We start from the raw sequence: 21,681 nt of genomic DNA on the forward strand, positions 1-21,681 counted from the left end.
GCTGGTTGGGATTCTACACTAAATTAAAAAAACTGAGCATTGGTAACTAATTAAACATAATTACTTAATTATAATTTAGAGGGATATCTAAGCCAGAGATCGGAGAGTACTATATTTAGCTTTCGCATTTCTATTAGAAATCTAGTGCTAGGAAACAGATAGTCAACAGTAACTTTGAAATTAAAAAAAATATATATTCAAAAAAAATAATAAAAAATTTAAATTTTAAATTTAATTATTTGACGCAATGTCAGTTAGAGGGGTGCTGTGCTCTGACTGTGAGATGTGGCAGGTCCAGGAGGCTTCCAGCATCCCGGATGGCTTCATCTGCAGAAAGTGCACCCAACTGGAGCTCCTCACAGACCGCATGGTTCGGTTGGAGCGGCAATTGGATGCACTTAGGAGCATGCAGGTGACGGAAAGCGTCATAGATCGCAGTTATGTAGATGTGGTCACACCCAAGGTGCAGGCAGAGAAATGGGTGACCACCAGAAAGGGCAGGCAGTCAGTGCAGGAATCCCCTGTGGTTGTCCCCCTCTCGAACAGATATACCCCTTTGGATACTGTCGGGGGGTATAGCCTATCAGGGGAAAACAGCAGCAGCCAGAGCAGTGGCACCACGGCTGGCTCTGATGTTCAGAAGGGAGGGTCAAAGCGCAGAAGAGCAATAGTAATAGGGGACTCTATAGTCAGGGGCACAGATAGGCGCTTCTGTGGACGTGAAAGAGACTCCAGGATGGTATGTTGCCTCCCTGGTGCCAGAGTCCAGGATGTCTCCGAACGGGTAGAGGGCATCCTGAAGGGGGAGGGCAAATAGGCAGAGGTCGTTGTACATATTGGTACTAACGACATAGGCAGGAAGGGGCATGAGGTCCTGCAGCAGGAGGTCAGGGAGCTAGGCAGAAAGTTAAAAGGCAGGACCTCGAGGGTTGTAATCTCTGGATTACTCCCTGTGCCACGTGCCAGTGAGGCTAGAAATAGGAAGAGAGAGCAGCTAAACACGTGGCTAAACAGCTGGTGTAGGAGGGAGGGTTTCCATTACCTGGACCACTGGGAGCTCTTCTAGGGCAGGTGTGACCTGTATAAGGACGGGTTGCATCTAAACCGGAGAGGCATAAATATCCTGGCCGCGAAGTTTGCTAGTGTCACACGGGAGGGTTTAAACTAGTATGGCAGGGAGGTGGGCACGGGAGCAATAGGTCAGAAGGTGAGAGCATTGAGGGAGAACTAGGGAATAGGGACAGTGTGGCTCTGAGGCAGAGCAGGCAGGGAGAAGTTGCTGAACACAGCGGGTCTGGTGGCCTGAAGTGCGTATGTTTTAATGCAAGAAGTATTACGGGTAAGGTAGATGAACTTAGAGCTTGGATTAGTACTTGGAACTATGATGTTGTTGCCATTACAGAGACCTGGTTGAGTGAAGGGCAGGATTGGCAGCTAAACGTTCCAGGATTTAGATGTTTCAGGCGGGATAGAGGGGGATGTAAAAGGGGAGGCGGAGTTGCGCTACTGGTTCGGGAGAATATCACAGCTGTACTGCGAGAGGACACCTCAGAGGGCAGTGAGGCTATATGGGTAGAGATCAAGAATAAGAAGGGTGCAGTCACAATGTTGGGGGTCCACTACAGGCCTCCCAACAGCCAGCAGGAGATAGAGGAGCAGATAGGTAGACAGATTTTGGAAAAGAGTAAAAACAACAGGGTTGTGGTGATGGGAGACTTCAACTTCCCCAATATTGACTGGGACTCACTTAGGGCCAGGGGCTTAGACGGGGCGGAGTTTGTAAGGAACATCCAGGAGGGCTTCTTAAAACAATATGTAGACAGTCCAACTAGGGAAGGGGCGGTACTGGACCTGGTATTGGGGAATGAGCCCGGCCAGGTGGTAAATGTTTCAGTAGGGGAGCATTTCGGTAACAGTGACCACAATTCAGTAAGTTTTAAAGTACTGGTGGACAAGGATAAGAGTGGTCCTAGGATGAATGTGCTAAATTGGGGAAGGCTAATTATAACAATATTAGGCGGGAACTGAAGAACATAGATTGGGGGCGGATGTTTGAGGGCAAATCAACATCTGACATGTGGGAGGCTTTCAAGTGGCAGTTGAAAGGAATTCAGGACCGGCATGTTCCTGTGAGGAAGAAGGATATATACGGCAATTTTCGGGAACCTTGGATGACGAGAGATATTGTAGGCCTCGTCAAAAAGAAAAAGGAGGCATTTGTCAGGGCTAAAAGGCTGGGAACAGACGAAGCCTGCGTGGAATATAAGGAAAGTAGGAAGGAACTTAAGCAAGGAGTCAAGAGGGCTAGAAGGGGTCACGAAAAGTCATTGGCAAATAGGGTTAAGGAAAATCCCAAGGCTTTTTACACGTACATAAAAAGCAAAAGGGTAGCCAGGGAAAGGATTGGCCCACTGAACGATAGGCAAGGGAATCTATGTGTGGAGCCAGAGGAAATGGGTGAGGTACTAAATGCATACTTTGCATCAGTATTCACCCAAGAGAAGGAATTGGCAGATGTTGAGTCTGGAGAAGGGTGTGTTGATAGCCTGGGTCACATTGAGATCCAAAAAGACGAAGTGTTGGGCGTCTTAAAAAATATTAAGGTAGATAAGTCTCCAGGGCCTGATGGGATCTACCCCAGAATACTGAAGGAGGCTGGAGAGGAAATTGCTGAGGCCTTGACAGAAATCTTTGGATCCTCGCTGTCTTCAGGGGATGTCCCGGAGGACTGGAGAATAGCCAATGTTGTTCCTCTGTTTAAGAATGGTAGCAAGGATAATCCAGGGAACTACAGGCCGGTGAGCCTTACTTCAGTGGTAGGGAAATTACTGGAGAGAATTCTTCGAGACAGGATCTACTCCCATTTGGAAGCAAATGGACGTATTAGTGAGAGGCAGCACGGTTTTGTGAAGGGGAGGTCGTGTCTCACTAACTTGATAGAGTTTTTCGAGGAGGTCACTAAGATGATTGATGCAGGTAGGGCAGTGGATGTTGTCTATATGGACTTCAGTAAGGCCTTTGACAAGGTCCCTCATGGTAGACTAGTACAAAAGGTGAAGTCACACGGGATCAGGGGTGAGCTGGCAAGGTGGATACAGAACTGGCTAGGCCATAGAAGGCAGAGAGTAGCAATGGAAGGATGCTTTTCTAATTGGAGGGCTGTGACCAGTGGTGTTCCACAGGGATCAGTGCTGGGACCTTTGCTCTTTGTAGTATATATAAATGATTTGGAGGAAAATGTAACTGGTCTGATTAGTAAGTTTGCAGACGACACAAAGGTTGGTGGAATTGCGGATAGCGATGAGGACTGTCGGAGGATACAGCAGGATTTAGATTGTTTGGAGACTTGGGCGGAGAGATGGCAGATGGAGTTTAATCCGGACAAATGTGAGGTAATGCATTTTGGAAGGTCTAATGCAGGTAGGGAATATACGGTGAATGGTAGAACCCTCAAGAGTATTGAAAGTCAAAGAGATCTAGGAGTACAGGTCCACAGGTCATTGAAAGGGGCAACACAGGTGGAGAAGGTAGTCAAGAAGGCATACGGCATGCTTGCCTTCATTGGCCGGGGCATTGAGTATAAGAATTGGCAAGTCATGTTGCAGCTGTAGAGAACCTTAGTTAGGCCACACTTGGAGTATAGTGTTCAATTCTGGTCGCCACACTACCAGAAGGATGTGGAGGCTTTAGAGAGGGTGCAGAAGAGATTTACCAGAATGTTGCCTGGTATGGAGGGCATTAGCTATGAGGAGCGGTTGAATAAACTCGGTTTGTTCTCACTGGAACGAAGGAGGTTGAGGGGAGACCTGATAGAGGTATACAAAATTATGAGGGGCATAGACAGAGTGGATAGTCAGAGGCTTTTCCCCAGGGTAGAGGGGTCAATTACTAGGGGGCATAGGTTTAAGGTGAGAGGGGCAAGGTTTAGAGTAGATGTACGAGGCAAGTTTTTTACGCAGAGGGTAGTGGGTGCCTGGAACTCGCTACCGGAGGAGGTGGTGGAAGCAGGCACGATAGTGACATTTAAGGGGCATCTTGACAAATACATGAATAGGATGGGAATAGAGGGATACGGACCCAGGAAGTGTAGAAGATTGTAGTTTAGTCGGGCAGCATGGTCGGCACGGGCTTGGAGGGCTGAAGGGCCTGTTCCTGTGATGTACATTTCTTTGTTCTTTGTTCAAAGAGAAGAATACAATGTTTACCTTTGTGCCCCTTAACAGGCCTCAGCTGACTGCCAGATAACTGCCTCTCAGCAATTAGGGTGGGGGCAGCTTCAGCCAATCAGACACTAATCTACACTGCACTTTTAACTGAAAAACAGCACAATTAGATTAACCACTTACCTTTCCTGGTTACCTCACTGCACCAAATTACCAAATTCTCACTGTGTTTGTGTCTCACTCACTCAGGCTGTGTCTCTTTGACCAGCGCAATATAATCCCGAGATTACAAGATCCTGTCTTTTAACTTTCTGCCTAGCTCCCTGAACTCCTGCTGCAGGGCCTCATCCCCCTCCCTGCCTATGTCGTCAGTACCAATATGTACCACAACCTCTGCCTGTTTGCCCTCCCCCTTCAGGATGCCCGCTACCTGTTCTGAGACATCCTGGACCCTGGCACCAGGGAGGCAACATGCCACCCTGGAGTCTCTTTCACGTCCACAAAAGTGCCTATCTGTGCCCCTGACTATAGAGTCCCCTGTGACTATTGCTCTTCTGCACTTTGACCCTGCCTGCTGAACATCAGAGCCAGCCGTGGTGCCACTGCTCTGGCTGCTGCTGTTTTCCCCTGATAGGCTATTCCCCCCAATAGTATCCACAGCGGTATACCTGTTCGAGAGGGGGATAACCACAGGGGATTCCTGCACTGACTGCCTGCCCTTTCTGGTGGTCACCCATTTCTCTGCCTGCACCTTGGGAATGACCACATTTCTATAACTCCTGTCTATGACACTTTCCGCCACCTGCATGCTCCTAAGTGCATCCAATTGCTGCTCCAACCAAACCACGTGGTCTGTGAGGAGCTGCCACTGGTTGCACTTGCTGCAGATGTAGTCAACCGGAACGCTGGAAGCATCACAGGTCTGCCAATCTCACCGTTGGAGCACTGCAGCCCGCTGAGTGACATTTAAGCACTAGTTAATTAATTTAAAATAAACACTTAAATTATTGTTAGATTGAGTTACAATTAACTATATGGCCCTGATGCTTGATTTTTACTGTAAAATTAAATGCTAAATACCCATCTCTGCCCTCAGGTTTAGTTACTCTACTATCTAATCAATCAATTCGACTTGTTTTGCAATATTATTTTTTTTTCAAATTTAACAGATTCCCAACCAGCCAATCAGGTCACAGCTTTACTGTGATGTCACTTCAGTCCCCCCCCCCACACAATTTGAAAAGGTAATAAAAATCACTTACCTTCCCAGGATCCTCTATTCTTCTCTCCCTGCAGATTAACAGTTACAAGTAGGAAGAAAGAAAAAAAAAACGGTAGGGGAAAAGCACCTTCTCCCACTCTGCACCAAATTACCTCACTGCACCAAATTACCAAGTTCCAATTCCCACTCTGGCTGTGTCTCACTCAGGATGTCTCAACTTCATGTCCGCAGCTTGCAGGTTAATGAATTTTGAAAGCACAAGTGAATCACGCCATCGGGAACTCGGCCTATCGGAGGTGGAGAATTGCAGGTGGACCCACTAATGATATGCAAAACGTGTTTAAAGTATGCATGGAGTGGAACGCACTGACGCCATTTTTGAGGTGATGGAGAATCACGATTTGGCATCAAACTGGCGCCTGCTGTGATTTTGGTGTCGGAAGCTATTCTCTGCCCAATCGCACTCCCAGATTTCGGGGTCAGCAACAAAGAATTCTGCCCTGGATCTTTTTCTGGTTGGCAAGATGTAACTAGTGGGGTACTACTGGGTTTGGCTCTTGCACCTCAACTGTTCCAATCTATATTAATGACTTGGATTCAGGGATTCGAGGCTCCATAGCCAAATTTTCAGATGACACCAAAATAGGTGGGACATTAAGTTCCAATGAGGAGGTAAGAAATTTACAAATGGATACAGATAGGTTCGGTGATTGGGCCAAAATTTGGCATATAGTGTTTAATGTGGATAAGTGTGAGGTTATCCCCTGTGGTCGGAAAAAAGGAAAGCCAATTATTATCTAAATGGAGAGAAATCCTACATCTGACTCCTATTTATTGACTACAGCTCCACCTTCAACACCATAATCCCAGCCAAGCTCTTGAACTTGATTCTTCACTCTGTTACCAGACTCCTCAATGACCCTCTGCAACTGGAACTTCGACGTTCTGGCCCATAGACCACAATCAGTAAGGATAAACAACCTCCACGATAGTCCTCAATACTGGTGCCTTGCAATGCTGCATTCTTTGCTCCCGATATACTCCCGATACACACACGCCTGCGTGGAAAAATTTGGCTCCAACTCCATCTACAAGCTTGCTGTAATGGGTCGGATCTCAAACAACGACGAGTCTCTATACCGGCGGGAGATAGAGAACTTAGTGGAGTGGTGTAATGACAACAATCTCTCTCTCAATGTCAGCAAAACTAAAGTGCTGGTCTTTGACTTCAGGAAGCAAAGTATTGTGCACACCCGTGTCTGAATCAATGGGGCCGAGGTGGAGATGGTTGACGGCTTCATATTCCTAGGTGTGCACATCACCAAAAATCTGTCCTGGTCCAGGGCAGCACGGTGGTGCAGTGGTTAGCACAGCTGTCTCACGGTGCTGAGGTCCCAGGTTTGATCCTAATTCTGGGTCACTGTCCTTGTGGAGTTTGCACATTCTTCCCGTGCTTGCGTGGGTTTCGCCCCCACAAGCCAAAAGAATGTGCAGAGTAGGTGGATTGGCCATGCTAAATTGGAAAAATTTAATTGTAATTGTAAAAAAAAATGTATTGGGTACTCTAAATTATTTTTTTAAAAACTGGTCCACCCACGTCAATGCTATGGCCAAGAAAGCACAACAGCGCCTATACTTCCTCAGGTAACTAAGAAAATTCTGCATGTCTTACCACCTTTTACAGAAAGCATCCTATCTGGCTGCATCACAGCCTGGTCTGGCAACTGCTCGGCCCAAGACCCGAAGAAACTTCAGAGAGTCGTTAACACCACCCAGTCCACCACGCGAATCTGCCTCCCATCCATTGACTCTATCTACACCTCCCGGCTGCCTGGAGAAAGCGGGCAGCATAATCAAAGATCCCTCCCACCCGGCTTACTCACTCTTCCAACTTCTTCCATCGGGCAGGAGATACAAAAGTCTGAGAACATGCACACATAGATTCAAAAACAACTTCTTCCCTGCTGTTACCACTCCTAAATGGCCCTCTTATCTACTCATCTGGTCTCTTCACACATCTTCTTGGTAGAAAGTTAGAGGGATGGCACGGAAGGGAGTGCAATGTTCCTCCTGCAGGATGTTTGAGGTGAGGGATGCCGTTAGTGTCCCTGCTGATTTTACCTGCAGGAAGTGCTGCCATCTCCAGCTCCTCCAAGACCGAGTTAGGGAACTGGAGCTGGAGTTGGAAGAACTTCGGATCATTCGGGAGGCAGAGGGGGTCATAGATAGCAGCTTCAGGGAATTAGTTACACCAAAGATTGGAGATAGATGGGTAACTGTAAGAGGGACTGGGAAAAAATAGTCAGTGCAGGGATCCCCTGCGGTCGTTCCCCTGAGAAACAAGTATACCGCTTTGGATACTTGTGGGGGGGGGGGACTTACCAGGGGTAAGCCATGGGGTACGGGCCTCTGGCACGGAGTCTGTCCCTGTTGCTCAGAAGCGAAGGGGGGAGAGGAGCAGAGCATTGGTAATTGGGGACTCGATAGTCAGGGGCACAGATAGGAGATTTTGTTGGAGCGTGAGAGACTCACGTTTGGTATGTTGCCTCCCAGGTGCAAGGGTACGTGATGTCTCGGATCGTGTTTTCCGGGTCCTTAAGGGGGAGGGGAGCAGCCCCAAGTCGTGGTCCACATTGGCACTAACGACATAGGTAGGAAAGGGGATAAGGATGTCAGGCAGGCTTTCAGGGAGCTAGGATGGAAGCTCAGAACTAGAACAAACAGAGTTGTTATCTCTGGGTTGTTGCCCGTGCCACGTGATAGTGAGATGAGGAATAGGGAGAGAGAGCAATTAAACACGTGGCTACAGGGATGGTGCAGGCGGGAGGGATTCAGATTTCTGGATAACTGGGGCTCTTTCTGGGGAAGGTGGGACCTCTACAGACAGGATGGTCTACATCTGAACCTGCGGGGCACAAATATCCTGGGGGGGAGATTTGTTAGTGCTCTTTGGGGGGGTTTAAACTAATGCAGCAGGGGCATGGGAACCTGGATTGTAGTTTTAGGGTAAGGGAGAATGAGAGTATAGAGGTCAGGAGCTCAGATTTGACGTCGCAGGAGGGGGCCAGTGTTCAGGTAGGTGCTTTGAAGTGTGTCTACTTCAATGCCAGGAGTATACGAAATAAGGTAGGGGAACTGGCAGCATGGGTTGGTACCTGGGACTTCGATGTTGTGGCCATTTCGGAGACATGGATAGAACAGGGACAGGAATGGATGTTGCAGGTTCCGGGGTTTAGGTGTTTTAGTAAGCTCAGAGAAGGAGGCAAAAGAGGGGGAGGTGTGGCACTGCTAGTCAAGAGCAGTATTACGGTGGCGGAGAGGATGCTAGATGGGGACTCATCTTCTGAGGTAGTATGGGCTGAGGTTAGAAACATTAAAGGAGAGGTCACACTGTTGGGAGTCTTCTATAGGCCTCCAAATAGTTCTAGGGATGTAGAGGAAAGGATGGCGAGGATGATCCTGGATAAGAGCGAAAGTAACAGGGTAGTTATTATGGGAGACTTTAACTTTCCAAATATTGACTGGAAAAGATATAGTTCGAGTACATTAGATGGGTCGTTTTTTGTACAGTGTGTGCAGGAGGGTTTCCTGACACAGTTTGTTGACAGGCCAACAAGAGGCGAGGCCACATTGGATTTGGTTTTGGGTAATGAACCAGGCCAGGTGTTGGATTTGGAGGTTGGTGAGCACTTTGGGGACAGTGACCACAATTCGGTGACGTTTACGTTAAGGATGGAAAGGGATAAGTATACACCGCAGGGCAAGAGTTATAGCTGGGGGAAGGGAAATTATGATGCCATTAGACGTGACTTGGGGGGGATAAGGTGGAGAAGTAGGCTGCAAGTGTTGGACACACTGGATAAGTGGAGCTTGTTCAAGGATCAGCTACTGCGTGTTCTTGATAAGTATGTACCGGTCAGGCAGGGAGGAAGGTGCCGAGCGAGGGAACCATGGTTTACCAAAGGAGTGGAATCTCTTGTTAAGAGGAAGAAGGAGGCCTATGTGAAGATGAGGTGTGAAGTTCCAGTTGGGGCGATGGATAGTTACAAGGTAGCGAGGAAGGATCTAAAGAGAGAGCTAAGACGAGCAAGGAGGGGACATGAGAAGTATTTGGCAGGAAGGATCAAGGAAAACCCAAAAGCTTTCTATAGGTATGTCAGGAATAAGCGAATGACTAGGGAAAGAGTAGGACCAGTCAAGGACAGGGATGGGAAGTTGTGTGTAGAGTCGGAAGAGATAGGCGAGATACTAAATGAATATTTTTCGTCAGCATTCACTCAGGAAAAAGATAATGTTGTGGAGGAGAATGCTGAGCTCCAGGTAAATAGATTAGATGGCATTGAGGTACGTAGGGAAGAGGTGTTGGCAATTCTGGACAGGCTGAAAATAGATAAGTCCCCGGGACCTGATGGGATTTATCCTAGGATTCTCTGGGAGGCCAGGGAAGAGATTGCTGGACCATTGGCTTTGATTTTTATGTCATCATTGGCTACAGGAATAGTGCCAGAGGACTGGAGGATAGCAAATGTGGTCCCTTTGTTCAAAAAGGGGAGCAGAGACAACCCCGGCAACTATAGACCGGTGAGCCTCACGTCTGTAGTGGGTAAAGTCTTGGAGGGGATTATAAGAGACCAGATTTATAATCATCTAGATAGGAATAATATGATCAGGGATAGTCAGCATGGCTTTGTGAAGGGTAGGTCATGCCTCACAAACCTTATCGAGTTCTTTGAGAAGGTGACTGAACAGGTAGATGAGGGTAGAGCAGTTGATGTGGTGTATATGGATTTCAGTAAAGCGTTTGATAAGGTTCCCCACGGTAGGCTATTGCAGAAAATACGGAGGCTGGGGATTGAGGGTGATTTAGAGATGTGGATCAGAAATTGGCTAGCTGAAAGAAGACAGAGGGTGGTGGTTGATGGGAAATGTTCAGAATGGAGTTCAGTCACAAGTGGAGTACCACAAGGATCTGTTCTGGGGCCGTTGCTGTTTGTCATTTTTATCAATGACCTAGAGGAAGGCGCAGAAGGGTGGGTGAGTAAATTTGCAGACGATACTAAAGTCGGTGGGGTTGTCGATAGTGTGGAAGGAAGTAGCAGGTTACAGAGGGATATAGATAAGCTGCAGAGCTGGGCTGAGAGGTGGCAAATGGAGTTTAATGTAGAGAAGTGTGAGGTGATTCACTTTGGAAGGAATAACAGGAATGTGGAATATTTGGCTAATGGAAAAGTTCTTGAAAGTGTGGATGAGCAGAGGGATCTAGGTGTCCATGTACATAGATCCCTGAAAGTTGCCACCCAGGTTGATAGGGTGGTGAAGAAGGCCTATGGAGTGTTGGCCTTTATTGGTAGAGGGATTGAGTTCCGGAGTCAGGAGGTCATGTTGCAGCTGTACAGAACTCTGGTACGGCCGCATTTGGAGTATTGCGTACAGTTCTGGTCACCGCATTATAGGAAGGACGTGGAGGCTTTGGAGCGGGTGCAGAGGAGATTTACCAGGATGTTGCCTGGTATGGAGGGAAAATCTTATGAGGAAAGGATGATGGACTCGAGGTTGTTTTCGTTGGAGGGAAGAAGGTTAAGAGGAGACTTAATAGAGGCATACAAAATGATTAGGCGGCTGGATAGGGTGGACAGTGAGAGCCTTCTCCCGCGGATGGAAATGGCTGGCACGAGGGGACATAACTTTAAACTGAGGGGTAATAGATATAGGACAGAGGTCAGAGGTAGGTTCTTTACGCAAAGAGTAGTGAGGCCGTGGAATGCCCTACCTGCTACAGTAGTGAACTCGCCAACATTGAGGGCATTTAAAAGTTTATTGGATAAACATATGGATGATAATGGTATAGTGTAGGTTAGATGGCTTTTGTTTTGGTGCAACATCGTGGGCCGAAGGGCCTGTACTGCGCTGTATTGTTCTATGTTCTATGTTCTATGTTCTCTACTGAGTAGTTCTGCACTCCTGTATGCTTCACCCAATGCCTGTGTCTATGATTTAACATTGTGTATTTTATGTTTGTCCTATTATGTATTTTATTTTCATGCACGGAATGATTGGTCTGAGCTACATGCAGAACAATACTTTTCAGTGTACCTCGGTCCATGTGACAATAAACAAATCCAATCCAATTCAAATTTCAGAGTGCTTCGGTCAGAGGAATCTGGGTGCCCTCGTGCATGAATTGGTGGCCAATTTTGTGCTCTCCCATTGCATTCTGACAGTTATCTCACTGTGTTGAAAAATCTGGATTGGCTGTATGCCCGGCTATCCCTGTCAGTAGAAAAATTAGTCTCTGAATTTCAGGGTAATTGTGTCCAATTTGGGCACCATTGTTTTTAAGCTTTGCTTCTTTCCTGAGTGAACCCCAGATCTCCATTCCTACAATAGTGTCACTGCTCAAACATTGTTATGATCAGTTACTGATTTCCGAGTGAAAACTGCCCCCACTTCACTGGGAGTGTCAGAGACAGGTTTGTAAGCGTGGCCTAATGTACAATGAATGATGACACTTTAAAAGTGACATTTTCCACTCAAGCCAATGAGCCAACAAATCCCAGAGTTAGAATGGCCACTTCCTGGGGGACTGATTGCGGCGGTCCATGTGAAACAGGATCCAGGAGAGAATAATTTGATTAATAAGATTAGGGAGAGAAATTCGAAACTCCCTCTGAACATTATTCAAGTCAGAATGGAGATGTTTCTTCCTGTGTGACTTGTATGTTTGATTACTGAAGAGCTGTATTCTCCGTTCCTGCGACTAAGTGTTGACGCCAGGGCAGGTTTCATGGACTTCCATGATAGCAAAACTGCCGCTGAACCTGGACCGATTCAGCTATCGTGGAGGGGCTAGCTCTGGCGCCACATGGACCATGACCGATTCCAATGAAAAATGATGCGGGATTTGTCGGGTCCCTGAATGATACTCAGGAGGCTGACAAGCTGCAGTCACATATACACATTACAATCCCCACACACACTCATCCCAGTCAATAAGATGGCACTGGTTGCACTGGAGCATGCACATACAGCTGATGAGTCAGCTGGGGCCAGAGGACACCTGGTGGGGGGGCGGGTGTGAGGTCTGGGGGACACCGATATCATTTGTGGCCCTAAGTTACAGTGGGCTGTTAGTGGCCTGCGCAGCTGCACGGCTGCCTTTCCGGCTATGGCAAAGGTGTTCCATGTCCGTCCACTCTGAGCCCACGGCCCACATCCTGGCCACCTACCGATATTCCCCCCACCCCTAGCAGAAGCCCCCCCCCCCCTGGCAAGAGGCACAACTGTCAGCACACTATGGCGATGTTGGATACTTTCCATACCCCTCTCCCTCCCTCAGCAGTCACGATGCCAGTTTCATGATTTTTAAAATCACAAGTAAACTGCGCCATTGAGAACTTCCATCAGGGGCGGAGAATCATGGGAGGCCCCGGAGAATACCCGGTCAGGCCCACTAATATGTAAATGGTGCTTACTGTATGTGCATGCAGACCATATTGACGCTGTTGTCGAGGCACTAGGGAATTGCAATTTGTTGTCAAATCAGTGCCCCTCCACGATTTTGGCATCAGGACCTATTCTTCACCTAATCGCATTTCCCGATTTCGGAGTCAACTTTTCACAGTAATTTCATTTGAAGCCTACTTGTGACAATAAGCGATTTTCAGCGAACGGAGGAACCAGCCCAAAATGTTTATTCTGCATAATGGAGGGGAAAGATTTTAAATTTGTCAATGTGTGACAGAAAAATGATCTGGGTGATCAGAGAAGGAAAATATTCCCAGAGCAGGGGCGACACGGTGGCATAGTTAGCACTGCTGCCTCACACTGCCAGGGGGCCAGGGCCACCCGGGTCCAATTTCAATCTTGGGTGTCTGTCCCTATGGAGTTTGTACATTCTCCCTGTGTCTGCATGGGTTTTCTCTGGGTGCTCCAGTTTCCTGCCACAGTCCAAAGATGTGCAGGTTAGGTGGACTGTCCATGTTAAATTGCCCCTTAGTGTCCAAAAGGTTAGGTGGAGTTACAAGGATCGGGTCGGGAAGTGGGCCTAAGCAGGATACTCTTTCCAAGGGTCGGTACAGACTTGATGGGCCGAATGGCTTTCTTCCGTACTGTTGAGATTCTATGATTCTATTCTTTGGTTCAGAGCAAGCTGATTGACACAGAATGGCCCTCCCACCATCAGTGTCGTTACTTGTTCCATTGACATCTCGTTCTAAATTTCACCATCATCCATTTTCTCATTTAATCGCTCCTGCCTTCCAGCCTGTCGCAGAGCTGCCCTGCTGAGTATTTCCAACATTTTGTGATTGTAAATTCAAATGTCACTCGGTAAAAATTGAGTTAGTCACCAATAATTCTATCTCACAGTTCAGGAGCAACTGGAGATAAAACAGTAAAAATAGAAAATGCATCAAATATTTAACATATCTGGAAACATCTGTGGATTGAGAAACATTTCAGGTCTGAGCACCGTTGCAGGCTCAGATGCAAGCTCACAGAATTTGTGTTGCTCTATCTCCACAGAAAATGACACATCTGAGCATTTGCAACATTTTTTCTTTTAATTTTAGAGTAGCCAATTATTTTTCTTTTCCAATTGAGGGGCAATTTAGTGTGGCCAATCCACCTAACCAGCACATCTTTTGGGTTGTGGGGGTAAAACCCACGCAGACATGGGGAGAATGTGCAAACTCCACACGCACAGTGAGCCAGGGCTGGGATTCAAACCCAGGTCCTCAGCACCGCAGTGGCAGTGCTAACCACTTTGCCACATGCCACCCTACATTTCTTGTGTTACACCAGGGGCGAAATTCTCCCCCAACGGCGCGATGTCCGCCGACTGGCGCCAATCAGACGGGCATCGCGCCGGCCCAAAGGTGCGGAATGCTCCGCATCTTTGGGGGCCGAGCCCCAACATTGAGGGTCTAGGCCGGCGCCGGAGGAATGTCTGCCCCGCCAGCTGGCGGAAATGGCATTTGTTGCCCCGCCAGCTGGCGGAAATGGCGTTTGGTGCCCCGCCAGCTGGTGCAGAAATGAGGCACATGCGTGGGAGCGTCAGCGGCCGCTGACAGTTTCCCGCGCATGCGCAGTGGGGAGAGTCTCTTCCGCCTCCGCCATGGTGGAGACCGTGGCGGAGGCGGAAGGGAAAGAGTGCCCCCACGGCACAGGCCCGCCCGCGGATCGGTGGGCCCCGATCGCGGGCCAGGCCACCGTGGGGGCACCCCCCGGGGTCAGATCGCCCTGCGCCCCCCCAGGACCCCAGAGCCCGCCCACGCCGCCTGGTCCCACCAGTAAATACCAGCTTTGATTTACGCCGGCGGGACAGGCAATTTCTGGGCGGGACTTCGGCCCATCCGGGCCGGAGAATTGAGCGGGGGTTCCCACCAACCGGCGCGGCCCGATTCCCGCCCCCACCCAATCTCCGGTACCGGAGACTTCGGCGGGGGCGGGATTCACGGCGGCCAACGGCCATTCTCCGACCCGGCGGGGGGGTCGGGGAATGACGCCCCAGATGTCCAATATCTGCAGTATTTTGCCTTTAGTTGTCTGGCGAGTGTTGTGAATGTGGTATCGATCAGGAGAGGGCTTGAGATCCCACTGTAAAAAGAATGTTCACAAGCTGAAAGTGGAAAGGGATTCATTTAGTGACACAGCAGAAGTCACACCAAAATTAGAGCTTTCAGATACTTCACTTCTGCAAAGGGATTTATTCAATTCCCCGACCTATTAATACTACAGCTTTAAAAACTCCATGGAATTCCTAGAGTGCAGAAGGAGGCCATTTGGCCCATCGATTTTGCACTGACCCTCCCAAAGAGCAGTTTACCTAAGCCCACTCCCCACTCTAACCCCGTAACTGCACGCATTGATCCAATCCACCTAAACTGCACATTTTTAGAATTTGGGAGGAAACTGGATCACCCAGAAGAAATCCATGCAGACATGGGGAGAACATGGAACACAGTCACCCAAGGCTGGAATGGAACCCGGGTCCTTGGTAACTGGGGTAGCAGCGCTAATCACTGTGAGGCAGCAGTGCTAACCACTGTGCTGCCCAATGACCTACAATCAGTACATTGCCTTTGTTAACGCACGTTTTAAGTGTACCCTCTCCAGGGGAAAAAAAATCATGGCACCAGCTGAGACTCCAGTGACTTCTGCTATTAATTACACCCAGGATAGAAGTCCTGTGAACTTTGTTTGTGGTATTAGTTGTTTTCATAATTTTATATCATGGTCCTGTGACACCAATCGTAATTGAATTAGAAAACTTATTTTTTGATTCAGCAATGTCATTCAATGTTAGATATGCTACCCAACATTCGCAGCGGGGATGAATGCGCCCTATGTCCGAGAGCCGCATGCGCAGACACAAAGGCTGGTTTTGAAATGGAGCATGCGTAGTTGGGTGAGCTTTGCAGCTGCAGGATGTGCATTTTTCCGACTCCACAATTCAAGAAGAACAGCCGATTGTAGGAAGGTAATGGAGTCAACAGCTGGGTGTGGATGTTTCATAAACACCCAGTGGATAAATTTAAATCCGAATATGAAGGGATCGATGCCATGTTCGTCCCAAACGGGGCCGCGGCAGCAGCTGCCTGAGTTGGAAACCCCAAATGAACGACCGCCATCTTAAGAGGGGGCAATGTGCAGCATGGCGCATGCGCAATCATCCTGCCCCAGGCAGCAGGAAGAGAGAATATTGTTAATTTCTATCCTGGACAGATGCTGATGGATTTCGGAAACTCCAATTACAGTGACTGAGAAGGGGAGGATTAACACACAGAAAATTCAAACAAAGACATATTTTTGTCTCTGCTCAATTTCTATCCTTGTCTTGACACTATTTTTTGTAATCACCTTTTTGCAGGATTGTTAATGGGGAGGATTTTCAGACTGGAAACAAACCCAACATCACATCAAAATCTGACAGTCACATGATTCTTTAGGACCTGATTATCATTGCATTTTGAACATGGAAAGAAACAGCATTGTCCCAATTGTGGCAAAACCATGGAAATGTGGGGATTGTGGGAAGGGATTCAATTATCCGTCTGACCTGGAAACTCATCGACGCAGTCACACTGGGGAGAGACCGTTCAACTGCTTGGACTGTGGGAAGGGATTCACTCAGTCATCTGCTCTGCAGACACACCAGCGAATTCACACTGGGGAGAGACCGTTCAACTGCTTGGACTGTGGGATGGGATTCATTAGTTCAACCAATCTGCAGACACACAAGAGAGTTCACACTGGGGAGAGACCATTCATCTGCTCCGAGTGTGGGATGGGATTCATTACTTCAACTAACCTGCAGACACACCAGACACTTCACATTCGGGAGAAGCCGTTCATCTGCTCCAAGTGTGGGAAGGGATTTGCTCGATCATTCGACCTGCTGATGCACCAGCGAGTTCACACTGGCGAGAGACCGTTCACCTGCTCCGAGTGTGGGAAGGGATTCACAAGGTCATCCCACCTACTGAGACACCACCATGTGCACACAGCCGAGAGATTGTTTAAATGTCCAGACTGCGGGAAGTCCTATAGAAGTTCCCAGGACCTGATGTCCCATCAACGTATTCACACTGATGAGAGAGCATTCAGGTGCTCTCAATGTGGGATAACGTTTAGGCGATCAAATGATCTCCTTGTACACCAGCGTAGTCACACTGGGGAGAGGCCATTCACCTGCTTTGCATGTGGGAAGGGATTCACTCAATCATCCAACCTGCTGAGACACCAGCAAGTTCACACTGGGGAAGGGGCTGCTCAATTGCCCTGACATTGTCAAAGTTTTCAGTAATTAATCGTAACAACTGAGAGGCCATCACGTTTTCAACCAGGGAGAGACTAGTCAACTGTTTTGTATTTGGCCAGGATTCACTCAGTCATTTACCCTACTGAGACACCAATGAGTTCACAATTACAGTTATTGGATTTGCTGTTATTCTGAATCAATAATACACCACAGGGACTGCAGCAGTTCAAGAAAGCAGGTCACCACCACCTTCCCAGGGGCAATTAGGGATGGGTAATTGAATGCTTGCCTAACCAGCGACGCCCACATCCCATGAATGAATAAACGCTGAACCATGTACATTGGAGTCATTATATCTGTTTCCGGAACCTGCAGGAACTTTCCTGTCGAATTAAACACTTGTATAATGTGGTATTTGTAAGTCAGAGACGAGTACAAATACTTACAATCTGTTTGACTTCCACATCCGCCTGTTATCAGGCATTTTATCTTGAATGATAACAAATGGGATGAAGCCACATCTTTAGTTTGAATTGTGACCATGCTGTCAGTGGAAAGCGTCAATTTCCTGCTTGTTTGTAAAAGTATAAAGCAAACATTCTCAAATGTGAGCAATTGTGTCTTTATTTTCAGATCAAAGATGAACCAAAGACCACTTTCAGCTTTGTTTTGTCCAATTTGGTATTGTTCTGAGCTTTGCCCAAATGTTATTTTTTTCTTCTTTCTTCAGCACCCTTTCAAAATGACTAATGAAAATGAAGGAAAATGAAACTAGAAAAGTGACCTTTTCCAGGAAAACAGAAGCTTCAACCTTCTGAGACTAAATAGCGTCAAAGAGGTCAGAGCGCCCGGCAGCTTGTGATCTCTGAAACATCACCTCAAGGCTGAAGTTTATCTTTAGGGATTCAAACTTTTTGGTGCCTTTTACAATTAAATTGTGATTCATATTGTCATTCAGTAGTTACAATGTTTCACTTTCTCAGCACAGAAGCTGCCAGCATTTTAGATTAAACCCCAATTGTAGACTGATGTATGGAGAACATCATATCCGCTGTAGACCAGCCAGCACAGAAACTGCACTGTGCTTCTGGATCCACACGGGCTGCAAGTAGATGGAGGCTTTTAATCCTGACATAATGAAGGTCCTCCCAGTGATGCTGACGAGTGAGATGTCCCTGTAGTTGCAATCACTTCTGCCACCTTTGTTTTCTCTATAATGTGATGATGTTTGTGTCTGTGACAACTGGAGGATTTGAGGAATTTTGGATTCTAAGTATTGGGCAATTTAAGGGTTAAAAGCGTGGGGTCCTAGCGTGTTTGACTGCAGTGGTCATGTTTTAAAAAAAATAATAATTCTGTTTTGCCAGGCCTGGGTACTTTTAGGAGCCAGAAGGTGGGATTGACCAGAGGAATGTGTTTTTCAGTCTGGGCTAATGCACTGTAGTTATGACTGGGGACAGTCACTGGGGAATAAACGTGCTTTCAGTCTGGACAGTTATTTTGTTTTACATCTTGGGGTGATAATGTCAGTGCTTGGTGGAGCTAAAGCATGCAGAGAAACCTTTTGAGAAAGTTTTTGAAGAGAGTTGAAGTCTGATCTGGCAACCCTTGTTTTGACTACAAGCAAAGGCAGTTTTCTCTCCCAGTAGGATAGTTCTATAAAGAGTAATACTAGTTAAAACAGAACAGTCTTATCTGAAGGCAAGGAAGAGGCTGAAAGAACAAAGTTGAGACAGCTATTTGGAGACATTCAACCAGAGTCTGAAGGGGTTCTAACAGGAGCAAAAGATTTGTTCTGCAAGGCAAATATTACTTAATGCTATGCTGATTTTAAGTTGGTTTGAGAGCTGTGTGTTTCATTTCTTGTTGTTTAATTGTGAATTGACTAGTAGTGTTTTTTAAACATAAATTTAGAGTACCCAATTTTTTTTTTTCCAATTAAGGGGCAATTTAGCCTGGCCAATCCACCTAACCTACACATCTTTGGGTTGTGGGGGTGAAACACGCACAAACACGGGGAGAATGTGCAAACTCCACATGGACAGTGGCCCAGGATGTAAACCCGGGTCCTCAGCGCTGTAGGCTGCAGTGCTAACCACTGTGCTACGTGCCACCCAAGTAGTGTTTAAGGGATAATTTTTATGTGTGAAGTTAAAGAGTTTAATATTGTATTCATAATAAAGTTCTGTTTCAAAATACCAAAGCACTATTTTTTTCTGCAATCACTCCTGGAGCAAATCATTCTTTCCACAAAATCTTACTAAAATATTGGGGTTTCAGTCTAGTATCCTATTGTTGGGGTCTGGTCTGGGATCATAATAAAACTGGGTGCTCGTGCAGGATCTTAAGTATAATTCCTTGCTTGGCTCGGGTTTATTCAACTTAAGGGCAGTGAGTGTGTGTGGAATGATTGCATTCTTTCAATGTAAATAGGGAGTGACTGGAGATGGCTCTCTCAGTTGCAAAAAAAATCCTGGGTGTGGGAGAGATTATTTGGGGTGGTTTACAAAGGGAGACTAAAGCAAAACTGTTGGGTTTGGCACAGAAGCTGCAGTTAAACTTATCTAAGTGGGCGGGGGGGGGGGGGGCAGCTAAATAGAGACAATACAAGCCATATTTCAATATTTACATTTGCCAGAAACGCAGCCTGAATCATTAGAATTAGCTAGAATTCATTTACAAATAGAAGTGAAGAAATTGGAAATATAAGAAAAAGAAAAAGAGGGTTTTTCAAAAGGAAATGGAAAGGAGGAAGATTGAGGTAGAAATGGAATGATTATCAAAAAAAGGGATAAGGAAAGAGAATTTGAAATTCGGAAACTGGCACGGCAAGAAAATCAACTTAAAAGGTTGGAGTTAAAGGCTAAAACTGAGGAAGGTCTAGAGGGAGAAATACTTCATGGTCAAAAGCTTAGTTGGGGTATATTTAAATATATTCAAGTAGTGCCACGATTTGATGAGAACGATGTGGAAGCCATTTACATCTCATTTGACAAAGTGACTAAACAATTGAGTTGGCCAAAGACCATGTCGGTAGTGTTGGTTCAAACAAAGTTGGTAGGTAGAGCTAGGGGAGTGTTTGTGTCACTATAGAGGAGGTTTCTAAGAATTATCATGAGGCGAGACAAAACATATGAAATGCATATGAACTGGTGCCAGAAGCCTACAGACAAAAGTTTAGAAATCTAAGGAAAGAACCAGGTCAGACATATATAAAATATGAAATAATTAAACAAAAGAATTTTGATAGGTGGATAAGAGCATGAAAAATAGATTGAACATATGATGCTGTTAGGGAAACAATTATTCGCAATTTAGCATGGTCGATCTACCGAACCTGCACATCTTTGGACTGTGGGAGGAATCCTGAGCACCCAGAGAACACTCATGCAGACATGAAGAGAACATGCAAACTCTACACAGACAGCCAACCAAGGCTGGAGTTGAACCTGGATCCCTGGCACTGTGCAACAGCAGTGATAATCACTGTGCCACCCTGCCGCCCCAGAGGAATATAAAAATGATTTAAAAGAGTCAATACAGCCACATTGAGCTGTATGTGAGAATAAATTGGGAAGCACAAAAGTAATTATGTATGACGTAGATGTAGAAAATGCTATTCCCATTAAACAACAATCATAGGTTCAATCCACTAAAGTTAGCAAAGGTACAAAAGGATATTGACAACATGCTGAAGGATTATATCATCGAAGTGAGTTGCATCGATTGGAGCTCACCGATTGTTATGGTACTAATTTCAGATGGAACACAACGATTGTGTGTGGACTAGAGAAAAGTCAATGCATGTACAAAATCAGATTTGTACCTTCTTCATCAGGAAGACTGTGGTGAAAAGGTGAGGCCACCAGATTTTATTACCAAACTGGACTACTTAAAGGATATTGGCAAGTACCTTTATCAGTCAGGGCAAAGATGTTTCAGCTTTTGTGATGCCAAATGGTCTTTATCAATTTCAAGCTCTGCCTTTCGGAATGAAGAATGAGCCAGCAACATTCCAAAGATAAACCAACAAAGTCTAGACTGAACAATTTTGCAGTGTACATTGACAATTTGGTGGTGTTCAGTGAAACATGGAAGGAGCATTTGAAAGAATAATTCAATCGATTAAAGGAAGCTGGATTGGTGGTAAATTTGGCTAAAAGTGAATTTGTGAAACCACAAGTCACAATCTTAGGCCATACCATTGGACATGGTCAGATGTTCCCCATGGAATGTGAAAATGAAAGTTTTTGGAGAATTGCCAATACCATCAACGTGGAGAAAAGTTCTGTGATTTCTGGCCAAGAGTGATTGCTACTGGAAATTCGTGCCGAATTTCAGCAGCTCAGTTGCTCCACTGACTGAACTTCTAAAAATCTACAAAAGATTTCAGTGGACATCGGAATGTCAACAGGCCAGGTGGCACGGCGGTGCAGTGGTTAGCACTGCTGCCTCACAGTGCTGAGGACCCGGGTTCGAACCCGACCCTGCGTCACTGTCCGTGTGGAGTTTGAACATTCATCGTGTCTGATTGG

General features: G+C 46.5%; 1 protein-coding gene across 1 annotated transcript in view; it reads left to right on the top strand.

Annotated features, from left to right (window-relative positions):
• The window catches only part of LOC140418086 (uncharacterized), a 66,583-nt gene extending 48,831 nt beyond the window's left edge, over positions 1-17,752 (top strand). The window contains exon 3 of the mRNA XM_072501508.1: positions 16,315-17,752. Coding sequence (XP_072357609.1) covers positions 16,315-17,170 — 856 coding nt within the window. The 3' untranslated portion in view covers positions 17,171-17,752. The remainder of the gene's footprint in view (positions 1-16,314) is intronic.
• Positions 17,753-21,681: the final 3,929 nt, after the last annotated feature.

This window comes from Scyliorhinus torazame, chromosome 5 (genome assembly GCF_047496885.1).
Source record: "Scyliorhinus torazame isolate Kashiwa2021f chromosome 5, sScyTor2.1, whole genome shotgun sequence".
Lineage (NCBI taxonomy): Eukaryota > Metazoa > Chordata > Chondrichthyes > Carcharhiniformes > Scyliorhinidae > Scyliorhinus > Scyliorhinus torazame.